Source organism: Mya arenaria, chromosome 11, assembly GCF_026914265.1.
Source record: "Mya arenaria isolate MELC-2E11 chromosome 11, ASM2691426v1".
NCBI lineage: Eukaryota > Metazoa > Mollusca > Bivalvia > Myida > Myidae > Mya > Mya arenaria.
Window position 1 is genome coordinate 25,642,906 of NC_069132.1, and position 25,065 is coordinate 25,667,970.

At 35.9% G+C, this 25,065-nt stretch overlaps 1 protein-coding gene across 1 annotated transcript; it reads right to left on the reverse strand.

Moving 5' to 3' along the window:
- Positions 1-386: 386 nt before the first annotated feature.
- On the reverse strand, positions 387-22,928 carry LOC128208443 (uncharacterized). Its single transcript, XM_052912007.1, has 2 exons — positions 22,823-22,928; positions 387-1,224 (listed from the first exon to the last, which is right to left on the reverse strand). The coding sequence occupies exons 1-2, from the start codon at positions 22,926-22,928 to the stop codon at positions 527-529; spliced, it is 804 nt and encodes a 267-aa protein (XP_052767967.1). The 3' UTR covers positions 387-526.
- Between the last annotated feature and the right edge of the window lie 2,137 nt (positions 22,929-25,065).

Consider the following 25,065-nt stretch of genomic DNA (forward strand, 5'->3'; position numbering starts at 1 on the left):
TCCGTCGTCGTTCATGTGCGCGTAATTAAGTGACCAGGTGGAATGAAACCATTGCGAAATGTTCAGGTCTATATGCTGCATGGAGTAATCAGCCCGTCTCTTCAGAAGTAGGTCTCATGTGATACGTAAAAGAAGACGCAACATTGCTAGGGGCGACAGACACTTCTTTTGGTGTATGGAGTCGATTGACAAAGGTCATAGACGATGGTTCTAAGTCGATTTTCAAACAGATGTTTGCAAATTCGCATCATCATGAAGAAAACTGTTTTAATTATCTTAGATACGAACATACAAACAAATATTAATCCTAAAATGTTGAAAGATAAAGTCATTCTATAATATCTCACCGATAAAACTATTAATATTTAATTACTCTCAAATTTCAAGCAATTTAATGAAATCAATACAAAACCCTGAGAAAATATTAATATGGCAAACAAGCGTACAGAGCACGGCTGTACATAGGCCGAAATGTCCATCCTCAATGTTTGTGTGCAGTGGCCAGTAAGGACATATGTTTTTGTCATCACAAGTCAATATAATCCACTGGCTCCTCTTCGATAAAACCGTAATCCGACAGTGGTGGAGTGCGACTAGGGGATGGCGCCGAAGGACGTTCTGGGAACGTGTCACGTGACAGAGGCGGAAGTTGTTTTGTTATATGTCTCTGGTTACCTGTATGTCCGGTGTGCCTGGTTCCCGGTACTCCGTGCCGAACAAAACTGTTCTGTCGGGGCGGCATTCGGGTATTGTTATTGTATATGTCCATATGGCTTTGAGGCAGCGACTTAGCTAATATTTGGTGATCGTTCGACCTTTTGTTACTACGGGGACAGGTCAAAAGCTCGATAAAATGTGAGTCAATAGGAGCACTCCGTTTATGGCTCGTACACTTATAAATTTCATTGTCCATAAGATCCTCATCGCTGTCATTGGAGTCTGTCGCCCGATCGAGGAACCCAGAGTCACTTGTTCCCGCTTTTGGAGGCGCTGGCTGTCCAATACTAGGCAGTGGTGCCTTCTTCTGCAAGCGCATGGATGTCGGCTGCCGCTCAAACTGCAGGTCCCGGACGAACCGGATAATTTCGTCCGTTTTCTGGTCGCTGCATCGGTGGCGTAGCGACTCAGACCTGATGTTAGTGCGCTTGATACGCGGGGACTCAGAATGTGGCGGCGGTCTCATTGTGTTTCGGACTTGAAGTGGTTTCAGTGGACCGCTTGCATCTAAAAGAGAAAGGAATTGAACTTATTTCTGATACATTTTCTACGTAAGTTAAACGTATGACGTAATATATTTTGAAATCGATTAAAAGAAATTCTATTCTCTTTATGTGTCGAAAACTAAAGGCGTTAAATGAAATCCAGTCTCAAGTTTTACGAAGTTAAGCCTTCCATTATTTTAGTAAAAGTTTTTGCTATTTTTTAAAAAAAAGTAGGCATAAACATAGGTGCGGTTGTGGTAATACATTTACCGGTTTCTTTTTAATCCAATTAACTAATATTTTAGGTTCCAAATGAGCAGAACCAAATAACAAACACTAAACGTACACCACAGAACTATCCGGGTTAACCTCCTATTGTAATTAATAACGTAAAAAAGGGATAGAGAAGTCCGTCCCTCACTATTTCATTATTGATAATTCACAAAGGAATCACTTTCAGAAGTAATAAACTCCCGATCAAATCTCAGTTCGCTAATGCACCTAGTAATTATCGTATAACGTAACGTACATAATTGGCAACGTTTACGACTAAAATTCATGCAAAACGGCAATTTTCACTGAAAATTGTCTACTAATGTCTCGCTTAAAGTCACAAATTATGAACACATTATTACTCTCTTCTATTGAAGTTTCCACTCGATTTGCTGATCAACAACAAAGGTGAAAATGACTTTTATACATAACCAGCAAACAAATATTAATTCTAACAGATGAATTATTCGACAAACATTTACATAGCCTACATTCTTTGAAGAAGAATACTTCACAAGTCAACTTTTTCATTGTTAGCTATAAGACTATTAGACGTCTTAGGGTGATAATATTTCAAAGACCCCGAGTTAGTTATAGATACACTTGACGCGCAAAATTGGAATCAAAATTAGGCAATAACACTTATATAAATGATATAATGCGCAATTGAACATTTTCGATTTTTTAATTAAGAAAACATTGCATTTTTCTACTTAGCTGGTGGTCTTCTGCGAACTAAAATGCAAACATGGCTTATTTTTTAACGCATATTTGTAGTGAATAATTTCCTTTGAGTGTAAAAATGAGTCCAAGGGGCTTTGAGGGGGTCTAATATCAAAACATGAAACTGCACAAGAAGGCGTAGTTGATGTTCTTGATGGTATTCCAATCAATATCCAATGACAAATAAACAAAAACCGCAGGACTCTAAACCGTACTACAATAACGTTGAAATATGTCTAAGATAAAAGTGAGGTTTATATTGATAATTATATTGTATTTAAATAAACGAGTACCACGTTAAAACAATAAAAACAACATTGAAAGTAAGAGAAAAAAACAACAACATAAAAACAGTAATATTTAAAAAAATATCGCATCCTCTGCATTGAATGAAATTCCAAATAAAATGCCATAAACTACACCTAACCGTATAATAGGTCCGGTGTACCCGGGCGTATAAATCGCCCCTTATTGGCGCGAAATTGCTGATGTAGCACGAAAGAAATATATTGGCTTTGAGCAGACACAAGTTCATCAATCGTCTGCGTCGGTGCATTAGTATTAAACGCTCGTGAAACATTTATGACGTAAAATAATTATTTCACAACATGTCTGATATATTGAAAAACGATAACTTGCTCATGTGTGAATTTTATGTAAGGGCACTTTACATTTTAGATCATTTCCTTTGAAAGGAAGGTGGAATGTGTTTGTGATCCATTTTATTAGCACATTTTTAGGAAATGATACGGGGCATGACGTCAATATATTTGACATTTGTGTCTCAATTTACGTTATACTCAATAGAGTCACATCTAATGATTCGCCCGGGAATCGAATAAGCACATACGTATGTGACCTTCAAAGACATCAAACCTTATAAACTGGGTCTTTGTTCTGTTTTCCTCACTAAAAATATACTTTAAGTAATACGAAAGTCACGTGTATCTTTTTGATGAGAGGCTATTGACAGACGACTTAGGAGTGACATGCTTCTAAGCTTAGTGTGCTTCAGGTAAAGCCCCTACTTAATCAGGATTGCCAGGGACCGAGTAAAATGGGGAACTGTGTACTTTCTCTTAGCAGTTAAGGTGTTTTGTATTTCTTTGTCCGTCAGCAAACCTTGTTCTTGTGCGGTCGTGTTATCGACATGCATTGTTTTTTTTTTGTGACATAGAAATATATTAAACATATTTTAATACAAACAATATTGAACATATGTGATAATTGCAAGAATTGTTTAAAAACGTGAACTTGGCAAAATAGTTTGCATATACAGGGAAAACGGTGATTTTTCAATTAATTAAATTATTCCTGAAGTTTATTTCATAAATTTAACATAGACTATAATATACACTTTCTTTTCACTCTCATGAAGTGGAATCCTTTCTCAAAGCAAATACACTGAAAACGTCATAATTGATATGTTCGAATTCACCGTGATTCTCCATTGACAGTTACGAATGAAAGGTGAATTCCCCGGCTTTCAAAATATGTTTCCAAGAGTAACTAAGCTACGTCTAATGCCAGGACCGATATCAAGTACATAACATGTGACGGGCACTGCAAACAATTCAATGTAAAAAACAACAGCACACAAAGCTTTGGTTGCTGCGTTAAATTGAATTTGAAATTTGAAATTAAAGACTTTCAAAAGAGGACCGTATATCAAACTGATGGGTAATATGCACATTAATAGCGTATCGTTGTCTTTATTACGTTAATATTGGTATTCTTGCCAAAACATGACACTGGATTTCACTTATCAAATAGTTCAGGTATTAGATAGAAACTTAAGTGCTCTTGAACATCTCGCATACCTTTATTTACACCGAGGCTACACAATGCAATGACAGATTTCTCTTTCAAACAGAAAATTTAATTGTTTACTTTAATGGGATCAAAAGTTTCGCTAATTATGTAAACAAACGACGTTTTAAAGATTAAACACAAACTGGTTGAGATTTGCAATCATATTTTCATTTCATTTCGACTTATCTCCGCAAATGTTAAAGAATACTCCGGCTCAGAGTTAGTGCAAAATGAAAAAAAAGACAAAATGCATGTTCATGTACAACAAAAGAACCACTTATTTAGTCCTGAGTTCCAAACATCAGAAATTCTAAGCATATATAATGTGAATGATGATATAACCTTCGAAGTAAAATAATGTAAAACTGAGCTAGTTGTCCCTTATAACAGGATTAAACTAGTCACACTATTTTTGCTTCCCTATAATTTGTGTAATATTTTCTTTTTTTAAAGATTTAAGTGTGTTTGTTTTTTTTAAATAGGAATTATATTTATGATCATCACCATAAAGATGTTTCTTTAATTGAAATCAAATATGGGTATATATAGTGTGGCAATGTGAAATAAGCTACTTAAGCCTGTAAAGCTTACGATGTTTTGAGAAATTTGGGTATAGAGTTAAAGGGTCTGAAACGCATAAGTAGGAGCAGGTTTACAGTTTCAGGTGCTCCATTAATGTCAATATTTTTCTTTGAGTTGCTTTTTTATAAAGCTCAAATACAAAGTCAATTATTACGTATACCAAACTCAATGCACTATTGGAAATTAAGTATGGAATAAAATTAGGGCAAACTTTGCGGTGAAATGTTTCAGATGAGTAATTCCATGAATGTTGCGTTCAAACACCACAATGACGAAACGGTAAACAAAAGTGAATAAGTTAAATTTACACAAACTCATGCCCCGCTTTGTAATCACGTACCGCGATCGAATGTTACACAGCAAACAAAACAAGACATTCAATAGTTCAACGACATTTTGCTTGATCCCACTGAAATATACTGCACTTTTATAGTTTAATAAGCATTTTCGTTTTTGATATTTTTCCTGACCAAACAGACCTTAGAAGAAAGCAAAACAATCGTTTAACATTTGTGACGCCAACCATTTCATGATAATCATGTTTAGCGCCCCGAGCTTCACAGACACACAACGGGTGACATCTATCACCATAATACAAAAAAATGTACACATAAATAAATTCTAAGAGAAGTTCCAGCATAAAACAAGACTAGTTGAGTGGAAATATACAGGTCATACGTAATTCTTTTTTTCACTTAAGGATCGCACTATATTTTATTAACATCAAAGGTAATGTTTTGCGATGCGAGTTGCAAGATTTAGCCACGAGTGAAATACAAACGACTGTATTAACATTTGATGTCCACGAGGTGAAGTGTTTATTTTTATTTTTATCATAAACACGCAAGGGACAGTGTGTGTGTATATACCACGTGATAAATTGCGTCATAAATGCTACGTCGGAAGGCACATTTTGCTTCGAAAGAAGACTTAAAACAAAGATAACTTCACTATTCCTTCACCATTTTAGATGGAACATAGCGCAGTCTATGCCTCTTACAGAGCCCCACCTTCGGCCCTTTACCAAAGTTTGATTGAGAGTTTAGTTTCTTAAAACACTTTGAAAAACCTTTTTACAATACGGCCGTCTGACGGAGCACTGTCAAAACAGTATTATGGAAACAGGTTTGTTGAAGTGTTTGATGAGACTAATCGCCTAATCAAACTTCGGTAATAAAACGAAGGCGGGGCTCTTTAAGTGACATAGACTGTCCTTTGTTTTATTTAAAATGGTGTAGTAAAAGAAAAGTTATCTTTGATTTAAGTCTTCATTTTATGTAAAATGTTGCCTTCCGACGTAGCATATATGACGTCATTTACCACGTGGTATACACACACTGTTAGATGACATCTGATTACAAAATTTTCAGCGTGCCAAATCTCGTGCGAACGATATGTCAACGTTGGAATCGTGGCCCAGCCCTTTGCGCACTGACCCGCGTCCAGAAGCAAGATCGCTCTACAGAAGAGAGACTAGCGTACTACCCCGATGTTAAATGGCCAAACAGACTTCGTCGCTTTTTTAAATTTAAAACTCAAATACAAAGACAATTAATACATCCGATGTACTTAAATATAGAGATTGGGAGATGGTACCATTTAAGTATGAAAGTAAACTAGGGCAAACTTTGTCCACATTTAATAAAACAAGAATACGTCAGCTGAGTAACTTATCAAAATTTCAGTTGAAGACCACAATCATGAAACAGTAAACATTTACATAGACTCAAGATCCCATTAAGCCGACGTACCGGGACAGAAGTAGTACGCATTAAACAAAACAAGGTCTACAATACTTCAACAACATATGGTATGACCTCACTGTTATGTTCTGCACTTTTATAGATTAATAATTGTTTTCGTTTTTGATACATTTCCTGGCCAAACAGACCTTACGGAAAACGATACAGTAGATTTTAACACGATCAATGAAAACAGGCGTTCGAACATTTGTGAGATAACTTCTATACATCTTGGTGGAACCAATGTAAATATCTACATACTGAGATCTACTATTTGTCTGTTCTTTTTTATTTGACGGCTGGTTAGCCGTTAATTCAGAGAATTTGGCATTTAAACCAGATTCTTCTTTTTCTCTCACATACCATGCCATCGATGTCAGACTAATAGTAATGCCATGTCATGCCGTACATTCAGACAATTGAAAGCAGAGAAAGGGCAAGTTTAGAATTCAATCGGTAGTCAATTTACATAGTGATCTCCTTTTCGGTTGCTACGTTAACTTGTATTTCAAGGGTTTTAAAACAGGACCACATATCAAACTGAAGTCTTTTGTTGACATTTATAACACATTGAAGGCTACATATCCGAATAATCCATTACATGACATTAAATTTCTCTAAGAAATGCTTTAAACGAGATGAGTGCTCTTCAAAACAGTTTGTTTATAAGCCTTCAATTTGATCCTGCAGATATATTTCTTCGTCCGTTTGTAACTTTAGGGAATTATCTTGAAACGATAATATACATGTTTGCACAAACAATATAAGACGCTTTGCGAATTGTGTAAACAAATGGTATTCAAACGCATAATCATGACAATTAAAGGATATTTCATTTTTAAAGGAATTACATTGTAATAAAGGAAACTCAATCAGCGCCTTTGGCTGCAACTTGTAAAAATTTACGCAAAACTAAATAAGTTCATTTTAAGGGATTTAAGGGCGTGGTTGTGTCGACATTGATGATCACGCTGACGATAAATGCCTCCAATGTGTTACTGAATAGAAAAAAGATATAACACTGAAGTTTACCAATCGGAACACCTCGGCCTTTTTCTATCGAAAACAATATCGGATGTATATAGACGGTTTAAAATGTCAGAATACTTAACATTTACCTACACTGCAAGTAGATCGGGCAATGATTTCAATTAAGCAGTTAAAAATAAGGAGGTTTCTTTCGGGAATCTTAATAGTTTATGCTAAAAAAACACACTTCACTGGGTACTAGTTTGAACTTAGTAATACAAAATACACATTAAAACACTTCAACTAATGAATTGTATAATTTATTCTTTTACGAACTATTTCTACTGATTTCCCGGATTTATCTGAGGTTCTTTTCGATGGAAAATGGCCTAGGTATTCCGTACAAAAACGTTCATAACTGTTATCTTATTCATGGCTAGTTTTATACATGCAGTTACAATACCACATTGCGATGTTCTTCATAAGGTTAACATGTACTCTCATTTTAAAGAAGAATTTCCATAATATCAAATAGTGAATTACAACATTTAATGAAAACAGATTTCAATTAAAAAAGGAGGGTTAACTTGAAAAACAGGCGTTTTCGTCATTTTAACTTAACATTGCAGATTATCGTCAAAAATGTCACAGTTTCCAGGTGTGACGCGACTGATATGTTGTCATTTCGGGAGTTGTACATAAAAATACATCATGTTTTATATCATACATAAAATATGTTTATGTATATATGAATTATGACGAAAGAAAACGAATACACGAGATAATTTGCACGTAAAAGAAATCATGGTTTACAGAAAATGAAAATTACGCAAAATATTATTTTTTTCATCTCCATTTTGTACGTAGTCTGTTTCTAGTATATTCATTAAATGATAAATTGTTAAAAAATAACAAACCTGTTCCCACATCAAGTTTTGTCATTTATAATTTATCCTTCGAAATGCAATTCAGTGTGTTGTTCAATTCAACTACGAGATGACAATGCAAATGTTCCATGTTGCTGTTTTATTCATGTATACAAGCATTACGTTCCTTGCGCACGCGCAAAAGTGCTTTTCAATAAAAAGGACACTCCATTAGCTGACTCTAAGCAGTCAAGTGCAAGATAACACCTTTATTGCAATATTCGCTATAAATGTATTGATAATTCATGAGCAGACGACACTTGTTTCAGATCTAGGCACGAAGAGCGCGAAAATAGCAGCAGATGAACTTTCAGACAGCTATAACGTACGTTTAATATGATCAACAATTATTTCCATACATGGACTTTCGCATCAAGATTGAATCAATTATATAAAACATTTGTTTTACCAGTACGCAATCCAATTATAAGATGCCGGATACATCTATTTCTGGTTTTCTTGATGTTCTAGCATGCGTAAAAAATCGATTCTTGAATTTGCAGAATGTTCGGCTATCAGTTTAAAAAAAATATTTCTGCCTTAAAAACGACTTTAATTCAGTTGTTTGCTGGACCTTATGTACATTTTAATAGTACATTGTGTCGATGTGTCCTGTAGAACATTTTAATAGGACATTGTTCCAATATGTCTTGTAAAGCTAGTGTCATTGATCATTTCGCTATTTTTTAGAAAGACTAAATAATATATTTATTAAATCAATACATTTTTATGCATCTATGTTAATTTTGTAACTTATTGTCCTATGTTTGAAGCATATGGACTAGCCTTTCGATGCCAAGTGTCTAGCACAAAAAAAATGAAAATAAGTTTTACTTTCAAAATACAATTAAATATTGGACAAAAATCATACAAAAGCATTCCTGAAAAAGCGAGTTTTATGTGTTTTATATATACATACAGTTGTTTTTGTCTGTCAAATATGGTCGTAATGGAAAACTCCAACAAAACCTTATTTTTCTCGAAAAAAGTCGAAAGGAATTATTGAATGAATGTTCACGTATGTTTTAATGTTTGTAACTATTTCTAATGACATATTTTGATATTTTTTGGCTTATGAATGTGCATATACAAGCCTGTATTGGACAGACTTGTCACCTATGAGTGTGCATAGACAAGCCTGTATTGGACAGACTTGTCACCTATGAGTGTGCATAGACAAGCTGGTATTGGACAGACTTGTCACCTATGAGTGTGCATAGACAAGCCTGTATTGGACAGACTTGTCACCTATGAGTGTGCATAGACAAGCCTGTATTGGACAGACTTGTCACCTATGAGTGTGCATAGACAAGCTTGTATTGGACAGACTTGTCACCTATGAGTGTGCATAGACAAGCTTGTATTGGACAGACTTGTCACCTATGAGTGTGCATAGACAAGCTGGTATTGGACAGACTTGTCTTCTATGAGTGTGCAAATACAAGCTGGTATTGGACAGACTTGTCACCTATGAGTGTGCATAGACAAGCTGGTATTGGACAGACTTGTCACCTATGAGTGTGCATAGACAAGCTTGTATTGGACAGACTTGTCACCTATGAGTGTGCATAGACAAGCTGGTATTGGACAGACTTGTCACCTATGAGTGTGCATAGACAAGCTGGTATTGGACAGACTTGTCACCTATGAGTGTGCATAGACAAGCCTGTATTGGACAGACTTGTCACCTATGAGTGTGCATAGACAAGCTGGTATTGGACAGACTTGTCACCTATGAGTGTGCATAGACAAGCTGGTATTGGACAGACTTGTCACCTATGAGTGTGCATAGACAAGCTGGTATTGGACAGACTTGTCTTCTATGAGTGTGCATAGACAAGCTGGTATTGGACAGACTTGTCACCTATGAGTGTGCATAGACAAGCTGGTATTGGACAGACTTGTCACCTATGAGTGTGCATAGACAAGCTGGTATTGGACAGACTTGTCACCTATGAGTGTGCATAGACAAGCTGGTATTGGACAGACTTGTCACCTATGAGTGTGCATAGACAAGCTGGTATTGGACAGACTTGTCACCTATGAGTGTGCATAGACAAGCTGGTATTGGACAGACTTGTCACCTATGAGTGTGCATAGACAAGCTGGTATTGGACAGACTTGTCACCTATGAGTGTGCATAGACAAGCTGGTATTGGACAGACTTGTCACCTATGAGTGTGCATAGACAAGCTTGTATTGGACAGACTTGTCACCTATGTGTGTGCATAGACAAGCTTGTATTGGACAGACTTGTCTCCTATGTGTGTGCATAGACAAGCTGGTATTGGACAGACTTGTCTCCTATGAGTGTGCATAGACAAGCTGGTATTGGACAGACTTGTCACCTATGAGTGTGCATAGACAAGCTTGTATTGGACAGACTTGTCACCTATGAGTGTGCATAGACAAGCTGGTATTGGACAGACTTGTCTCCTATGAGTGTGCATAGACAAGCTGGTATTGGACAGACTTGTCTCCTATGAGTGTGCATAGACAAGCTGGTATTGGACAGACTTGTTACCTATGAGTGTGCATAGACAAGCTGGTATTGGACAGACTTGTCACCTATGAGTGTGCATAGACAAGCTGGTATTGGACAGACTTGTCACCTATGAGTGTGCATAGACAAGCTGGTATTGGACAGACTTGTCACCTATGAGTGTGCATAGACAAGCTGGTATTGGACAGACTTGTCACCTATGAGTGTGCATAGACAAGCTGGTATTGGACAGACTTGTCACCTATGAGTGTGCATAGACAAGCTGGTATTGGACAGACTTGTCACCTACGAGTGTGCATAGACAAGCTGGTATTGGACAGACTTGTCACCTACGAGTGTGCATAGACAAGCTGGTATTGGACAGACTTGTCACCTACGAGTGTGCATAGACAAGCTGGTATTGGACAGACTTGTCACCTACGAGTGTGCATAGACAAGCTGGTATTGGACAGACTTGTCACCTATGAGTGTGCATAGACAAGCTGGTATTGGACAGACTTGTCACCTATGAGTGTGCATAGACAACCTGGTATTGGACAGACTTGTCACCTATGAGTGTGCATAGACAAGCTGGTATTGGACAGACTTGTCACCTATGGTCATGTGCATTTCACACTTTGAAGTATGCGAACAAACACTAACTATTTCTACTTTAAGGCATTCCAGTGGTATTCTTATTTTCTTTGATACATTTATTCAGGAGAAAGAAAACACTCAAAAGTATAAATTTCAAAAGGTATTGGAATACGTTAAAAACGACCTTATGAAGAAGAGATAAATGAATGTAATTCTAGATACACTCTCACAATAGTACAATGCAAACTACAGGGACAGCCCAGATGTCCTAATCTACAGGGACAGCCCAGATGTCCTAATCTACAGGGAAAGCCCAGATGTCCTAATCTACAGGGAAAGCCCAGATGTCCTAATCTACAGGGAAAGCCCAGATGTCCTAATCTCATAATGGGTTTATTTTCACCAAATGCAGAATAATTCAATTTCCAGCTGCTCTGTTTGAACGGTACCGCAATGTACAATAGTTGAACTACATCCTTTATGTCTGTGTCGGTGCATCAGTATAAAACTCTCGTAAAACGAAAATGACAACAAATAATTATTTTATAGTTTTATATTGGAAAACAGTGTTCGCCTTAGCGTGCATTTTATGAATTTGTACTTTATGTTTTAGATCATGTTCTCCATAGTGTAAGAAATCTCTTTATCACATTATGAGAGGAAAAAAACGTCAGTGTCTTCGTATCCGGTGTTACAACGCTGAAGAATTTTCTTTACGTTAACAGACGTAGTACCGTAGAAAACCCACGACGTGTTCTCCATTAAATTTCGCATAGTATTTATCAAAGATAAATGTGCAAGGAAGGCCAAAATTGAACCTGCTTGTATAGATTATATTTCAACAAGAAGAAGGCTCAAAGACCACAGTTATCTGCCCCCCGTTGACCAAGATCCGGATGTGAATACAGAAAAAAAGTTCTTGTGTTCAAGTATCAATATTTTATTAAAATTGAATGAAAAAGAAGCAAAAAATGTTCTTTTTGCAGAGAACTTGACTGAATTTGACACTCTATTGCAGAAATTGATAGTTTTCAATGTAAATATTGGAAATATCATAGCTTGTGGAAGTCTGAAAATTAGTTGTTTGTAGCCGATTGACTCCCTGGCGGAAGGGTTATGTATTTGAATTCAATTTTGACAGTCGGGTCAATGGTCAACATGGTGTTTTCTTGTGATTATATTTTGTGTCTTGAATTGTTCTAGAGATGTCATGTCCTTGTTTTTCAATTGGGGTGTGTATAAAGTCAAATGCCAGATTAGTGTCTATATGAAACATATAGTAAAATAACTGTGAATTCATTTTCCAGTGACTCTGTTTGTACGGTACCTCAAATAATGATAAACTGTATCTTGTTCATTTGCGTCGGTGCGTCAGTATTAAACTCTCGTAAAACAAAAATGACGTCAAACAATTGTTTCTCACTTTCATATTGGAAAACAATAGTTCGCCAATGTGTAAAATCAATGAATTTGTACGTTATGCTTTAGATCATGTTCTTCATGGTGTTAGTAATCAATTTATCACAATATAAGAGGAAAGACGTCATTATCATGTGTGTATCCGGTCTTAAAACCCCGTAGAATGTTTTTACGTACACTAACGAAGTATCGTAGAAACCCACAAGGTATTCTTCTTCACACTTCTCATATTCATCAGAGATATACGTGCAAGGATGCACAATCGTGGGTTACCTATACAAAATTCGCAACTTGGTTTTTTGTTTCGATTAAATCGTAACGTTTGCAAGACGCGTTCCACCTTTTACCTACCTTTTAAAGACATGTAAGTGTCTATCGACAGACGACATAGCAATGACGAGTTTCAAAGCTTATTCACCTTCAAGCCTAATTATTTATAATTGTCAATACCGGTGCATAAAATAATACACCCCATTGACAGCGATAGAAGGTGAATGCCAAGGCTCCCGTTGCATTGGCAGGTCTCTAGAATCACTATGTTACTCCTCTCTTCCTCAACGTTGATGTCAGACCTATATCAATTACATGCCATGACACGGGAAATGCAAACAATATCAAATGTAAAAAAGAAAATCTCCCAAACCAAATAGTAATTTATCATTTTGGTTGCTGTGTTAAACGGAATTTGAAGACTTTTAAAGAGGACCGTATATCAAACTGAAGGGTAATATGCACATTAATAGCGTATCGTTGGTTGCATTAGGTTAATATTGGTATTCTTGCCAAAATACGACACTAGATTGCACTTATAAAATACTTCAGATATTCGATAGATCAATGCAAGTGCTCTTGAATAGCTCGCATACCTTTATTTACACCGAGTCTACACCAATTATTCAATGACATATTTCTCTTTCGAACAGAAAATTTGATTGTTTACCTCAATAGGATCAAAAGTTTCGCAAATTATGTAAACAAATGCCATTTAAATGTTACATTGCGTTTTAATGTTAAAACAGAAACTAGTTGAGATTTGCGAACTCATTTTCATTTCATTTTACACTATCTTCAGCAATGTGAATAAGATACTGCAGCCCATACTTAGTGTTTAAATGCATTCAATGTGCATGTAGGGTTATGTACAATATATAACTTCTTGTTAGTCATATGTTCTAACATCAAATATTCTGAGCAGATATACTGTAAAAAAAAATAAGAGACCCTTTGAAGAACAAAGCGTGTAAACCTGAACACACACTCTTTGAAAATGTGCGACCCGCGCCCTAAAGCAAGATCGGAGTCTTTGCGAGTCTTACAAAATAGAATCTTGCGCACTGCGTCGGCGTTTACAAGCAGAAGCAGACGCGGAATGACAAGCTTTAATATTTGAATTATTTTGATTAACGTGGATTTTTGAATTAAACTCAAATACAAAGTCAATGATTATATCTAAAAAGCAATTCCATTTTGAGAATAGAAGATGGTCACATTTTAGAATGAAAGTAAAAACAGTGCAAGCTTTGCCAACACTTGAAACAAAAATGTGTCAGACGATCAGATCAAACTCATCGAAACTAGTTGAACGATCACACTGACAAAACACTTAACAAACGTGAAATAACTTAAATAAACATAAACTCATTCTCCCCTTTAAAACGAAGTAACACGAGCGAGGTATTAAACAGTAAGTTAAACAAGGCCTTCATTATGCTGAACCTCACTGCAATGTTATGCACTTTTATAGGTATATAGGTACTTTTGTTTCAATAACTTTCCCGACCAAACAGATCTTACAGAAAACAAAAGAGTGGGTTTTAACATGATCGATAAAACGTTCAAACATTTGTGAAATAATTTCCTATAGATCTAGGCGAAACCAAAGTATGAATGGAAAATGTAAATATCTCAAGTATGGGATATCTGACTTTTATCTGTTTCTTTGGATATACCCGGTAAACCCTTAATTCTGAGAAATTGGCATATATATATATATATAGACCCGATTCTTCTTTTTATCTCATATACCATGCTATCGATGTCAGACTATTAGTAATGCCAAGCAATACAATACACTCTGGCAAATGTAAGAAAAGTAAGGGCAAGTTCAGGAATCAATCGGTAGTCAATTAAAATATATAGTAACATCAATTTCGGTTGCTGCGCACACTGGTATTTGAAGGGTTTAAAGCAGGACCGCATGTCGATTTGAAGGGAATTATGGACATTAACAACATATTGCCGGCTGAATATCCGAAAAATCCATTTCATTACACTGAATTTCACTTACAAATGCTTCAAAATAGAATAAAGAAAATAAGTGCTCTTCAAACGAATTTGTTAGTAAGCCATCAATTTTATTCTGTAGATATCTTTCTTTGTCTCAAAGTCTCGGTTTAGATTTAAAAAAAAAATCATATGCATGTTTGCACGTCCAATTTTCGACGCTTTGCGAATTATGTATACAGATGGTGTTTAACTCGTTAAAATATGTCTTCATTTTCGAACGAGTCGCATCGATATAAGTAAAGATAACATACAACTTTGGCTGTTAATGGTTAAAATCTAATGCAAAAATATGTACGTTTCAAGGGATGTAATGGTGTTAGTGTGACGTTGATGACGATGACGAAGTCTTCACGATGGCGATCAATTCCACCAGTTTACTCAAGAATAGTAGAATATCAAACAGAAGATAAAGCACTAAAGTTTACATAAACTTTTATGAGTACCTTATTCATTGCGAGTTCCATACGTGGTATTACAATACCGTGTTGTGATGCACTTCGTTTGTAAGGTTAACAAGTACTATCCTTTTAAAGAAATCGCTCTTCAAATAGAATGTCCAGAATATCAAATAGTGGATTAAAATAATCAATGAAAACAAACTTCGGCTGAAACATGAGGGAAAAATCGTAAAACAGGTCCTTACAACATTTTAACTAAATTTTGCAGATCATCATGAAACGTATTTTTATAGTTTTCAATACATACGTAAAATATGGTACATTAAACACAAAGTGTTTATTGCCTAACATTTCTAAAATGTTCGCTGAAATTATTTCCATTGAGGCTTTTCGCAATGAAAATGTATAATTTTATAAATTATTAATGAACTATTACGTATTTGACGCGATACGCTAAGTTAGTTTGCAATGAGTTCATGATTTTGGATGATGAATACGAAAACAGCGGAATAATCGTTTAACTTTCAGAATAAATAAATATTAAACAAAACAATGCTGGTTAAATTAGTGTTACACATAAAACAAATCATGGAACCTGACAGAGGGTCTTTTCTGTTTTATATATGCAATATTTTTTACTGTCAAAGAAGGTCAAAATCGAGAGCTCTCACGTAACCTGTTTTTGTGTCGACTGCTGTCTGTTGTTCATGTTATGACCATTCAAACAGGTAAAGAAGTAATTTCTATAATGTATTTCTTACGGTTTGTAACAATTTCTTCGTCGAAAAACTAAGTTCGGATTTGACTTGTCTCCCTTGGTTATGTGCAATTATCATATTGAAATTAGATAACAAACATCAACTATTGATAGTCCGGGTTCCAAGCATGTTCCGGCATGTTATACAAATTATTTGTATATGTTGTGTTAGGAGAATGTCCATTGTTTATGAAAAGTGCCTTTGGCCCCCCTGGCGGCTCTTGCGAATTTGCTAAATTCAAGATGGCGGTCAAAATGGCCGCCAAAATTTGTTAGATGAGATTGCATTCTAACTGTAGTTTGATATATTTTCGAAGAAATAACTGAAAATAGTTTTTAAAATGGTATTTGACGTCAAAAGGGGAATTTATGAAAAGGAGATCCTTCTATATTAAATAACCTCTCACTCACATACCAGACTTTTATATCTATATTTTAACAAAAGGTAGTAGAATTCACATCCCAGTGTCTCTGATCGTACTGTACCGTTATCTACAATAGTTAAGCCATGTCATTTTCATCTTCGTCAGTGCATCAGTATCAAAATTGCGTGAAACAATAATGAAGTCAAATTATTATTCAAAAACACGCGTGATATATTTGTTTTCACAATTATGTTTGACAGGCAATAACAACTAGAAAATATAAACATTGCTTTCATATCGCAAGTTTATTGATGGTTTTAAACTATAACATGAAACCCGTTATTGGTAAAGGACGCTTTGTATAATTGTCATAGGCAGGATATGTTAGTCAACATATTTTCATTTTCGGCGTAACCCTCGGTTCCTCACCAAGATTTATTAAAGTTTTTTGGCTTGCTTTCAAATTCACATTAACGTTGGAATCTAAAGAGCGTATTTAAATAAAGTGGTGTTTTAATTCGCATTAGTTTAAACCGCATGACACCATACGTCCCATTTTGCAACCCCGGTGCATTAATTATTTTAACATGTCATGTCAAAAACTAGATATGACGATACCTGATTTCGATTTGCAGTATTAAAGATTTTAGGCCTGCATACCTACAATCTCAAAACGATAACATGCCCATGTGGGAATTTTATGAACGTGCACTTTACACTTTAAATCATCCACAGGCTCAAAACATGCATCACATATTGGACAACAATAGTTCGCCTATTTATGAATTTGTACTTTACGTTTTAGACCATTTTCCTTTTGGTGTTTGTTATCTCTTCATCGCAAGATCAGGGAGAAACGACAATTGGCGGATTGCTTAGAACGTTGTTAATGTTACCAACGTTGTTTGCAGCATTGTTGTTAACGTTAAAATGTGAACTTTTGTGTAGCATGCAAAACTATTTAGATAAAACACGTACGAAACTGATTCCCCGAACCTTGAACGAAATACTGCAGATCACAAATGAGTCCGTCTTAGTTCCGGAGGATAACGACTTTTGTCACAAGTATACAACGATAATGTTAACAATGTTGTTAACTTTTAAAATGTTCTGAACAAATGGCATTTTTTGTTTGTATCCGGTCTTGAAACACGTCTCAGAATTGTCTTCTTGTTCATTTCCGTAGCATCGTAGAAACCCACGAGGTATTCTTTTTCACATTTGTCTTAATACTCTATAAGCAAGGATGCACAAACGCAGGTGGCCTACTTAAAAACTGTGTGTTCCTTCTGAATAAATTGTACTCTTAAACCACAAAAGCCACTTTTATATTTTAGATAAGTTGGTATCGACAGACGACTTAGCAATGACAAGTTTCAAAGTCCATTGAACTTCACGTAAAGCCCCTAATTATTTATGATTGAGGAGTCCCAGTTTCGCGAAATTGCTCAAGTGTTTTATTAAATGAGTACACTATTTAAAATCAAGAGGAATTTTATTTCCACCATCAATAAATTCTGATCACTTTCCTCCCGTATATCTAAACGAGGTCATTATCTTCTTAAATATTTTGAGAAATTACTTAATTAAGTACATTTCATGCTCTAAAAATAGCATTCTTCAACTTATTGACCACACATTATATATCAACAAAAAGTGATTGGAATATGTGCTTGTGAAAGGGTCCAAATATTTGAGATTTCGAACCATGCTAGATTATGTTGTTATATGAGTTATTAAGAAAACAATTGAAATAATTGGTAATATAGTGAGATATTGGTCCTTTTTACAAATGGAGGGTATACACAAGCATAGTGTTTTGGTGTCTACCAATACATTCTTCCTTGTGCGGTGGCACCTTTGTTTTGGTTTCGTATGAAAATAAAGATATAAACATAAAACATGAATATATCAGAATAAAACGAACACAAAAGAAAAGAAAAAACACAATATTATACGTGAATGCTATACATTCTTGAACAAATGTGATAAATGAAGAAGACCGTGATCTATAAAATATTATATGAATATAGAGTTAGTACAACATTTATTACCTCAAACGTAATCCATTATACATTCTGAAATTGTTCCTAACTTAATTTAATAAATTCATTGATAACCATTTCAAACATTCACCTTTTTGAGTTCCTTATGTATATACACCGAAAGCATGATACTGTAAAAGTTCGAATTTGTAAATACTCTCCGTTGACAGTAATGTGAGGTGAATGTCAACTATCTCTTTCAAGAATCACTAAGTAACATCTATCTTTCTCTCTCAACGTTTAATATCAATAACATGTAATGATTCGTGAAATGCAATCAATAACAAATTTATAAAAGAAAATCTAACAAAATTACGATTGTTGCTGCGTTAAACTGAATTTGAAGACTTTTGGAGAGGGCCATAAATAAAACTGAAGTGTTAAACGCACATTATTTGCATATCATGGGTTTCATTAGGTTAATATTCGAAATATGGCCAAAACTTGACACTAATCAAATACCTATGGTATTAGATAGAAAGATGTAAGTGCTCTTGAATAGCTCGCATACCTTTATTTACGCCGAAGCTACAACAATAATGCAAAAGAATAGTTCTCTTCTAAACATTATATTTGATTAACTTAAGTAGGATTAAAAATTTCGCAAATTATGTACACAGACGCCATTTAAACGTTACATTAATGGTAAAACAAAAAATATCAGATTTGCAAGCACACTGTCATTTGATTAACACAAATGTAATGCACCAGTCAATTGTAACCACGGCTCCCCCAGGTCCGGGGAATAGCGGGGACTTTTTCTTTTGGTCCAGCCAACCCCGGCTAAAACCCCGTCCTGCGGGGACGAACAGATGATAAAATCCCCGCCAAATGCCCCCGCACCCCAAGGACCCTAGGTAAGGCCCATTCCCGGCTATATTTATATCGAAGACAAAACCACCGCATTCACCCGGCACTGCGGGGCCACCTGAAAGGAAAAAAAACATAGCCCATTTCCCCCCGGCTATCTCCGGTATACCCCCGCACCTGGGGGGGGGGGGGGCGTGGCTACAATTGCATGGTGCATAATTGTAATAGTTCAGCTCATAGTCAGTGCTAACATGCATTCAATGTGCGAGTCTACATTCATGTACGACAAGAGAAAAAAACTTGTTTAGACATCAAACATTCTAACTAGGTACACAAGTTTTTTTCCAAGGCCCCGATATCTTCGACATAACGAGATTTGACCGTTTTTTGAATGACACTAGACCCTTTAAAGTGAACTAGACTTAGTGCAAACTGGACAATGTGTATGTGACCCGCGTCCAGAATCAAGAAAATATTACACATTATCCCGGCGTTTAAAGCCGTAACTGGCCAAGCAGAAGCAGAATCAAAACTTTCAGTCGGAGAAACATCATTACGTTTGTATACGCTATTACAAACGCCCCAGATGATACCATCGTAGAAACCCCGATGCATTATCCTTCAAACTTCTCAGTAAAGTACTCAAAAGGGATATATAAACTTGGATCTTTTACGAGAAAAACAGATAACAAGGAAATCAACAGATTCAAAGTGTTTGTCTTACTAAAGACCACAAACCCGCTCTTCTTGCGAGTTTTGTCGTCTTCATTTATAACTTATCCTTAAAAATAAATTTCAATATGATGGTTAGTAACCATAGACAAAGTTTCATGTTGCTATACTATTCATATTTAAAGTCCACTACGGTCCTTGCTCACGCGCAAAAGCGGTTTTAAATGGAAGAGGATTCAATAAAATGATGTCCCATCGGCTGACTATAAACATATACCCTAACTACGAAATTGCGATAAATGAATTGATAATTCATGAGCAGACGACACTTGTTTCAGATCTAGACACGAAGAGCGCGAAAATAGCATCAGATGAACTTTCAGACAATAACGTACGGTTTATTTGGTAACCAACTGTTTCCATAGATTGATGTCCTACCAAAGTTTAAATCAATTATATAAAACACATGTGTTTCACCTATGATCCATACAATTATAAGATAATAGATGTATCCTCTCTGGTTCTCTTGGTGTTCATGTGTAGAAAATCTAGTTTGAATTTACAGAATGTTTGAATTTAAGATTGAAAATATTTGTTTGGCCATAAAACGTTTATAAATCAGGATAGTTCCTTAAATGTGCTGAATGCGTGATCAATTTGCATTTTGCGAAATATTTATGAATTATGTTATAAACCAAGCAGGCGGTTGAGGCAGTACAGTACAATTGTTTAAGTCAAAAACCTAATAAATATGTGTTACTCTCCCTCATCCCCACCCCGTCTCTCTCTCTCAAATATGGCCGCCATAATGCATCGTTTTTAATATCGAACAAGTAAAACTGTGCATTGAAACAACGATATTTGCCAGACTATTATAAATATGTATCTATAAACATAAATGGGTTTACTGCAAACAGTGACAATAAACAGAGAGTAAAAAACGTAATAAATATCATTAGGCTAACGTACTAAGATGGCCAGCAAACATACCCGGATTTCACGAAAAGTATGAAAATCCATTAGAATCCAGTATAAGATTTTCTAAAACTTAGGGAACTTCTTCATTCCAATGTTTAGCCTTTGTGTGATAAAAAAATCAGTCCGGCGCTACTTATCAGTAAAAGAGAGTCTTTTTTATCGATTAACCTCCATAATGTTTCAAGGGTTAGATAAAACTTTGAAAGTCTTTTTAGAAATCGAATTGTAAAACAAACAGTCCATGTTCGCTAATCACCCTACCCTTCGATAACTAGGGAAGAGTTTGCGGCTTATCAGCGTGGAGGATCATTGCGATTTCGCGAGCACAATTTTGATATTGTAGGTAATCCTGTCTTATCAATATCTTTGGTAAAGGACATTTTTGTCATTCATTAGAGAAAGTAAATGAAGTGAAAATGACAGCAAAATTACAAGCTCGCTTCAAACCTATCGCTGAATCGTGCACGTTCTGATCTAAGCGAAGATTTGTAAAATAGACAGGCACTTGTTACATTTTAACCAATTTCCAAATTTTAAAAATTGCATATTTGTAAGCATTTACATGTCAATAATCCTCAATTAGTTTTATGCAATGGAGTAATCGCCAGACACAACTTTTGTTTTCAAGTTGACAGGGTAAGGATAGCTCATAATTCATTTCAGACACGTATAATGAGTTTATAACCATATGCTTGAATTATCTTCAAAAGGATAAAAACTATACTGTTCCGTGTGCTTTATACTTTAGTCTATAGACGATAATTGTTACATAAGTCACGCATTTCAGGACTCATAAATAATAGTTTGATTGTATTACATATCAAAAAACATATTTGAACACATGTATTTCCATTATATGTATATATTACAGTTTTATTACGCTATAATTACCTGGGAAACGCTAACACTGCTGAATAATTTCTGGTATGCGATTCGAGATTAATGCGTGCCAAAAATGACAAATTCATTTTTCATCTGCAAAATTCGCTCCCATTAGAAAATACCTTAGGTGTATTGAAAATTGACGTCACACAATTAAAACACAATGCACTAATTAAAAATCTTACCGAAAATCCAATCTGCACTACCACATCGTGTCTCCCACTCATTCAACATTTATTTTGCACTCCCCAATAAATAAGAATCCACTGCCCATATTTCCATATAAAGCCCATTAAAGGAATATTTGAAGAGATGTTGAACGTTCCTTGGTAACTTCACCCCGCACTTGGCCTAATTATTCTCATTTATAAGCTTCTGTAATATTCTTGTGGTCAAAATCAATCTTCCACTGACTTTGATCTATTCGACCCGAGTAAAATAAGCACGATATTAGATACCGGTTGCTGATTTCAATATATCGTCTAAATAGTATAAAAAAAGTTGGCTTTTTGATGGCAGAAATAATATTTTCAAATAAAATGAAATATTTTAAAGGGGGCTTTACATTTCTGCAAATTAAGCGGCAATTCTAATCCAATGTAACCACTCGATAAACTGATTGCACATACATTCAAACGCTTTAAGAAACGTCCCACAAATTCGGGAACAGATGAGGCCACACTTATTAAATAGCTAGATTGGCGTTACCCTACCCCGGGCATTACCCTCCCCCGGTGTAACCCAACCCCCATCGGTGATACCCTCCATCCTTTGGCGTTACCCCCATCCTTGGCGATACCCTCAATCCCAGGCGTTACCCCCATACTTTGGCATTACCCTCCGTCCCGGGCGTTTCCCCCCACCCTTGGCGTTAACCCCCCCCCCCCATCCCTTGGCGTTACCCTCCACCCTTGGCGTTGGCCCCCATCCCTTGGCGTTACCCTCCACTCCATCCCGGGCGTTATCCTCCATCCCGGGCGTTACCCTCACCCTTGGCGTTACCTCCATCCCTTGGAGTTACCCTCCACCCTTGGCGTTACCCCCATACCCCGGCGTTATCCCCTAACGGCGTTAGCCTTTTACCGGAGTAATCCCTAACACCCATCCCGGGGTTAACAAACCCACACCACCACCACAACCACCACTGGCGTTACCCTCCCCTTTCCCGGCGTAATACAGCTAATAAGGATGTTAAATCTACAAAATTAATGTTTGCATAACATCAGTTGATATTATGGCATATAAAGAGTACATGTAGTTACATACTAACAAATAGAAGGTGTTTTACCCTTTGCGATGGTTATAACTTATTATTCTTCTCGTTGTGTTCTTATCAAAGGGGCAAGGAAGTAAACAGGAATCATAAAAAAGACAATAACCGTCTCACTAGCAACCCTTTAAAATGTGGGTGGGTTTAGGCAAAACAAACACTTTTTTTATTGTGGCCTCATAGTTCTTGTTAAATGTTAATTAAGCCTACGAAAATTACAAATGAGACTTTTCAAGATAGTTTTATATGTCATGTTTACATTATGGGTATCTAATCGAACTAAATGTTGATAGAAGGTCTCATGGCCCAAAAGGTAGGATTAGATTCAATGCATTTGAAAGGCGTGTACTCTTATAATACAACCTCGGCACTGTGTATACAGTTTTATCTTTTTGGAGTAGAAATAGCAACGTTGCAGAGATATCAATTTCAAAGGGCTTCCATAAATGCCATTGTATAAGTATGACCACATCTCCATATAATTGAATGGTTTGTAATATAAGGATGGTATAAAAATGACTACAAACCTCATATTCATTTAATGTATTTTCAATTTGGTATTAAATGGTACGACCAGGTGTTTTATACTAAAGCATGTATGGAACGGTTTTGTGGTTTAAGACATGCAGATTGTTTTTATAAGTTTGCGCATGTCTATATTGAAAAAATGACGAACGTGGAGAAAAGCCAATACCACGTTTGCTTTCGGGCCCACGGGCGAAGATAAAATGCCCGTATGGAACTCCTTTTTAATGGTCACCACATTGTAATTACCTCCCTTGTTGAAGACAGTCGTCTGTAGCATCATAGAAACCTTGTTTGTGGCAATATTTAGAATGCTAATTAACTATTTCTCGCCTCAAATGTCACCATAAAAATGTTTTCACGCATATTTCAAGAAATAATGCTCCACTCTCCTCCGAACTATTTAAAGACCGATTTGACTATTAACATAATCTGAATCACTGCGCCCATATCCATGACAACCACGAATTATCAAATATCCATACACATTTATTTTCACTACGCACAAAAGAGTTCCAGCAAAAAATACATTTTTACTTAATTTTGTTTAACTGAGGTGGAAGAAAAAGCATTTACCATAGCCGCTCGTGTAAGATAGGTTCATCCCGAACCTCGTTTCCGAAAAACACCCTACGCTCGGGTCGGGATGAACCTATCTTACACTCTCGGCCTTGGAAGATACTTATAATCTCATGTCATTTAAAGAAAACGTCGTAATGGCGTCACGGCTGGGTCAAGTAATAATTAAATGCGAGCAATGGGCGGGGGCAGACCTTCAGTAACTCTAACAAACAAGCAGAGTCGGAAAACCCCGGTCCCAGTGGCATGCTTTGAATGGACTTGATAGATGTCTAAGCTGTTAGCATTCAAGTTACATAGTTTATGTTGCTGAGTAAGGAGAAATGCTGTCAACGATATTTATTTCTTCCAAAGGTTATCAGACCATAAACTTAAATTGATTTACAAAAAGTACACAACATTGTTTGTCTATAATGTGTTCCACTTAAGATTTGATAGCAGCATTGATGATACAAAGGGTTAAAATGCAAATTTACACAGTCCGGGTTAAATGTCGTCATTCAAAAATTAAGTATCCTTAGAGCAATAATGTATACATTGTTGAATAAAATATATAGATACTTCACATACTCAAGTTAAAATATGAGTGTGTATAAACTTGAAACAATGTTTGATTTTCGTTAATTGTACATCCTTAAGAGACCCAATTCAATTCAAACAGTCTGGTTAAACATGATAGACCATCACAATTGAGTTTTGTACGTGTAAAGTGGATAAATACAGTACTTGTAACGATTATTTCGGTGAGCACTAAATTGAAAGTATTATAGC

What these genes read in the sequence shown, in the direction of transcription:
- LOC128208443 (XM_052912007.1), bottom strand. Translation starts at nt 22,928, where the DNA reads ATGGAGGTAACGCCAAGGGTGAGGGTAACGCCCGGGATGGAGGATAAC. An exon ending in GCCAACGCCAAGGGTGGAGG is followed by an intron (nt 1,225 to 22,822) that starts GTAACGCCAAGG and finishes TTTCTCTTTTAG; the next exon opens with ATGCAAGCGGTCCACTGAAA.